The sequence below is a fragment of the Gavialis gangeticus genome, unplaced genomic scaffold (genome assembly GCF_001723915.1).
Source record: "Gavialis gangeticus isolate Ggan-Ray unplaced genomic scaffold, GavGan_comp1, whole genome shotgun sequence".
Classification (NCBI taxonomy): Eukaryota; Metazoa; Chordata; order Crocodylia; family Gavialidae; genus Gavialis; species Gavialis gangeticus.
Genome location: NW_017729004.1, coordinates 578,813 through 583,868, shown reverse-complemented (window position 1 = coordinate 583,868; position 5,056 = coordinate 578,813). Strand labels below are relative to the sequence as shown.

The window sequence follows — 5,056 nt, the reverse complement described above, 5'->3', positions numbered from 1 at the left end:
CAGGTTAAAAAGAAGGTGCTACACAGGGGCAGCATCCCCCAAACCAAAGCCTTAGGATGGGCTGTTTCCTCCTATGATGGCAGCTTGCCTGGGACAGGTTTCACATGGCTACAAAATTCTTGCCTGCAGTGGAAACATCTGGAATAAGAGACTTCTCCCAAGTGACCAGGATTTGCCAGAGCGGCTAATATTGGGTTCGTGGCAGTTCCCTGCAGGCTTGACTCAGTCTCCCAGGGGCATTGATATCCTGCCATCACTCTGCCAAGGGCTTTCCACCACAATGCTCCCTTGTGACAGCCCCTAGATCCCAGGACCAGAGGGATGAGAGGCTAGAGAAACAGGCATTTGCTTTCCAACTGAAATGAAAAGCTTCTCTTAGCACCGGATCGGAGGAGGACGGCAGCAGAATTTCCAATGGTAAAATCGGAATTCCTGGAGCAGGAAGCCAGAGCCTGTAAGGCTCCCGGTGACCTTCCAGCAGCCCTTCCCCATACCTGCCACTAGATGGTACTTTAACGTGCAATACCCACACGGAAGTCTCGATGCATCACAGCTGCACTGACTCCGACGCCCAACCCCTTGGCAGTTGTCGCAGACCCGTGTCATCGCGAGGACACAGGAACACTTAGCTTGATTTGCTCAAAAGGTATTGAGGAAGAAACCAGCATATGAACACCATTTACTATTGGTTACAGCTTCAAGCCAGGAGGAAAAGCACAAACAGGGAAGGAGAAGGCAGTCAAAATTGCTACAAATTTGGGGTCTAGGAAAGAAGCCACATTGGCTGCCCCAGAGACAGACAATCTTAATTCAAGTCACGATTCAAACCAGCAACCAAACCCCAGGTCTTCGAGCCACCAGGCTCCTCTCAGAATGGCGTTCCTATTCAGTATTTATGCCCAAAACTTCCTCCCATACTTCTTTTACTCAAACCACCTGCGTCTCAGGTGGCTTTTCCTCCTTCCTGTGCCCTACAGAGTGCCATGAGGTCATTCCTGCCCTCCCCTTACTCATTCAAACGTGGAGCACGAGAGCTCTCAAGGGGCTTCGCAGGGTTATGGCAGCACTGGGTGGGGATGACCCAGGGGTAGGCAGGGAGTTTGTGTGTTTTGCCATGAAACAGATGCAGAGCACCCCTGAGGGCACAGTCCTATAGACCCCGTCTCTCTGGCTCCGATGAAGCGTCCAGGACTACTTCTGCAAGATGCTATGAGAACAACGATGCCCTTTAGGGACGCAGACGGAGCTGGGAGTTGGGTGACCAGAGCCAAAAGTAAGGGAAGATTTTCTCGTGGAAAGTGGCAGTGAATTGGTGGATTTGCACCATGTTCTCTGCGTTGTAGAAGGTCACCTGCCCCTCTTCATAGTCCAAGTGGACTCTGATCGTCTGGGGCTTCTCTTCCAGTGAGACCAAGGTTGGGGGGAAAGTGAGAGCTGTGTACTGATGGTCCCAGCCCAGCCGCAGGGCCCAGATCCCTCCCGCAATAAGATCTTGTTGCCCTTTCCTCTTCACAGACTCGGTGGCAACCCCCAGAGCCCAGGAGTTCCCGTCGCCTACCTCCACCTCCCAATAGTGCCTCCCTGCTGCGAATCCCTCGGAGCCCAGGACACTGGGGCTAGAAGTGAACCTCTTGGGGTTGTCATGTATGTCCAGCTGCTTCTGTCCGAGCCTCACGCTTTTCCCATCCTCCGACAGCACAAGGAAGGGATATGCTGTTTCTGGGTCTAGAGTGACGTTGGCTAAGGATGGACGCACAGAGAGGGAAGGGGAGAAAACACAATGTCAAGGTCTCTGAGAAGCACAGTGCCAACTCATTGTCCTCCACATTTGGGGGGGGGGTAAGGAAGAAGGTATATTCATCATCTCAGCAAAAAAGAGCAGGAGAGACTCTCCCTGGAGCTGAATCAGGAATAAGATTTGGCTGAAATCCTAACCTCACTAAGATCAACAGCAGTTTTACAATTGATTTCCACAGACGTGGGATTTCACCCCACTAATGCAAATACCCGTAGCCTTACAGGAGAGCATGCCAGAACATTTCTAGATCCCTTGTTGTTCTTCTGGTTACCCTGTAACAGCTAAGTGAGGGGGCCTAGATATATGCTGGCCTGATCTCCGATTTCCATTGCAACACTGATGTGTTGGTGGGTGAAAGGGATACGGGATGCAGCGAGGGCCTTAGTTAGCTCAGCTTTTGTCATAATGGGAATTGGCCATAGCAACGTGCTTCTCCATACAGAATCACGGACCAATTCCCAGAATGGCAAAAGCTGTGCTAGCGAGAGCTCAGCAAATTGTACCACACTCAAGACCACTGATGACAGAGGTTTCTGTCATCAGAGACATACTTGGCCCTCTTGGGTGGATTGTGGAAGAAGCTGTACAAAATCCCAGCCTAGATCTGAATTTTGGGGCTGTTCGCTGTCACGGTAAAGGGATGTAACAAAACCTCTGTCTCCAAACACTTGAATCTGAGGGCGCTGCAAGACCACCATCAAGTTGTAACTGTGCTAGGACTCCTTTCTACCTGGGCTGTACAGGGTAGGTAGAACAGCTCCCAGGAAGGGTAAATATCTAATCTAGGCAGTGGGGTTTTTTTGCTTAAAAGAGAAACACCGTGTGTAAATAGGATTGTTCGCAGAAGTTTTGAGGCCAAAGTAAATGCTGAGGAATCACAGGTCTAAGATAATGAGGGCCCATGAAGGGCTGACATGGATTATCCACCCTGCCCAAGTCTCTGAAAAAAAAAAAAAGCAGTGCAGACGCAAGGCAGGTGAGCCTGCTTGGAACGACTTAGTTTTAGGGCTCTGGTGGTGCGTCAGCGCAGTGGGGAAGTTAATATTTTTTTTGAGGGATTTGAGCAGGTGGGTGAGGATCATATATAGGTGCCTAAGTCTACTGAGGCACTCCTAGGTAGAGCAATGGTCCTCAGCCTCGTTAGACTCAAGACCCCCACCCTGAGAAAGGGCCAGCTCTTTGCTTTCACTCATTCCTCGACAATGGAAAAATACCGGAGTGATTCTGCTGCAAAGAGCTCAGCAAACCCGCAGCAGGGCAGAGGGTTTGTGACCCTCTGGATTCCCACTGGAAATCTCTGGGTTTATTGTGTGAATTGTGCAGGTGTTTACACACCCAGCAGTGCTAATATTGCACATCAGCTTTCAAAGGATCTTGTGCATCCCTGGTTGAGAATCATTGAGGTAGAGAACAGGATTTAGCCCTTAGTCACAACAAAAAACTCACAGCTAGCCCCGAAGTGGTCCTGTCTGTTCATGAATGCCACCACGTGGCTACTCAGTAAAAGCCCCTTTGCACTTTATTTCACTTGCCCCCATTTCACATGCTTCATGACACTCAGTTGTCCTCAGCCCCAGCCCTTCACTCCAACATTCATTTCCAGCAACCAGTAACTTGGTCACAAACCTGAACCCACGTCCTGTCACACCCCTAAAAGGGATTCATACCGTTGTTGGAGGCCAGAGGGGGAAAACCTCTTTGGGCTCAGATGCCTCTTCCTCTGGAAAGCCCCGAGAGCAGAGGTAGGGCCAAACACCCTGGCAGTGGCTCTCTCCCTCTCTGGGCTCTTTGCATCCAGTTCATATTTTGAACATCCCAGTCTAAGCATTGCCCATGTGAGGATATTCACCCTGCTTCTTTGAGACCCCAGGTTCAATGCCATTACACCTGTAAGAAATGCCATATGGCCTGCACATGTGTTCAAGCACTTGGCTCCCAATGCCATGGGAGAGAAGTTCTCCAGAGGGGCAGGGCAGCTTTGGGGCAAATACTGCTGGGTTTCTTCTCAGATGCTGTGTGTTAGATGGGAAGAGAGAGCCCTTTAGCACTGGCACAGGGCAATGCCAGGCCTACATTATTATAAACAGGTCCAAACAGAAAAAAGAAATCACATGATCTGAGTGCACCTGTACCTAAGCCTGGGGGCAGAGACTGTGGCAGAAACCCCTCTCTGCAACAAAGACAGAAGACATTTCCACCTTCCTCTTAGGAAAGCATCCACCTCTTACTTGTGTCCATCAGCTACAGCCATTTACCTCTTTCTTTATCCATCTCGGCTTGCAGATTCTCTAGGGGAAGAAAAGGAAGACAGGGGTGAGATCTCCCGTATGCCAGTCCCCATGATGATATTGCTTCTGTTCACTGTGACAGTGAGTTTTTAGCCAGGGTGGAGAGAAGACAACATTTGGGACAATCTTTTGTGCCTATCCCCCACTGTTCCACCCTCCCAGCAGCCTGCTCTGTGCGGTCACAGCCTCACCCCGTACTGAGCATCCCTCCTTCTGCTCATCCATCGGCAGCCAAGGGTCCTTTATGGGGCTGGTGACTCAAGGGTGCCAAAAGTGTGACGGAGCAAAAGCAGAGCACTCCAGTGGGGGAAGTACTGGGAAGAGATTTGGGACCTGAAGAATGGACGTGATGACAGAGCTGGAAGCCTGGGGACCAGTGACAGCCATGGGGGGGCTTTAGGGATTGGGGGCAAGATGAACAAGGGCACGTGGAGCACCAGAAGCCAGAGACTGGGGAGGGAGACACATGGGCTCTCAGGGAGAGGTGGCACACTGAGCATTGCTTTGTCTTACCTTTGAATGTGGCCAGCAGGCCCGTGACCAGGATGCGATTTTCAGAGAAGCTGATGACTTTCTTCTCCAGCTCAGGGGGAACGGGCTCTGGGGTGGGAGCCTTCACAGCCTCGCACCTAGGGAGACGCACGGAGACACGCTGAGCACGCCCAGGTGCACAACCGCATGACCCAATGGAAAGGAGGGGTCATCACTAAGGAGGACTATTCAGCAGTTGCTCGGGGATGTAGGGGGATGGTTAGGAAGGCCAAGGCAGAGATGGAGCAGGGGCTGGCTTCCCGGATTAAGGACAACAAGAAGTCCTTTTTTAAGTACATAGGGAGTAGAAAGAAGGCCCCAGGAAATGTGGGGCCCTTGCAGGACAAGACGGGGAATCTGGTTGTCACACCAGATGACAAAGCCAACATATTTAATAACTTCTTTGCCTCTGTCTTCCTCAGTAAGGACCAGAACTGCC

The 5,056-nt window shown here is 51.1% G+C and overlaps 1 protein-coding gene across 1 annotated transcript in view; it reads right to left on the bottom strand.

The window, feature by feature from the left end:
- Nucleotides 1-630: 630 nt before the first annotated feature.
- LOC109291132 (E3 ubiquitin-protein ligase TRIM39-like) overlaps nucleotides 631-5,056 on the bottom strand; it is a 10,125-nt gene continuing 5,699 nt past the window's right edge. The window contains exons 5-7 of the mRNA XM_019507990.1: nucleotides 4,600-4,715; nucleotides 4,054-4,086; nucleotides 631-1,740 (exon numbers count right to left, since the gene is read on the bottom strand). Coding sequence (XP_019363535.1) covers nucleotides 1,229-1,740; nucleotides 4,054-4,086; nucleotides 4,600-4,715 — 661 coding nt within the window. The 3' untranslated portion in view covers nucleotides 631-1,228. The remainder of the gene's footprint in view (nucleotides 1,741-4,053; nucleotides 4,087-4,599; nucleotides 4,716-5,056) is intronic.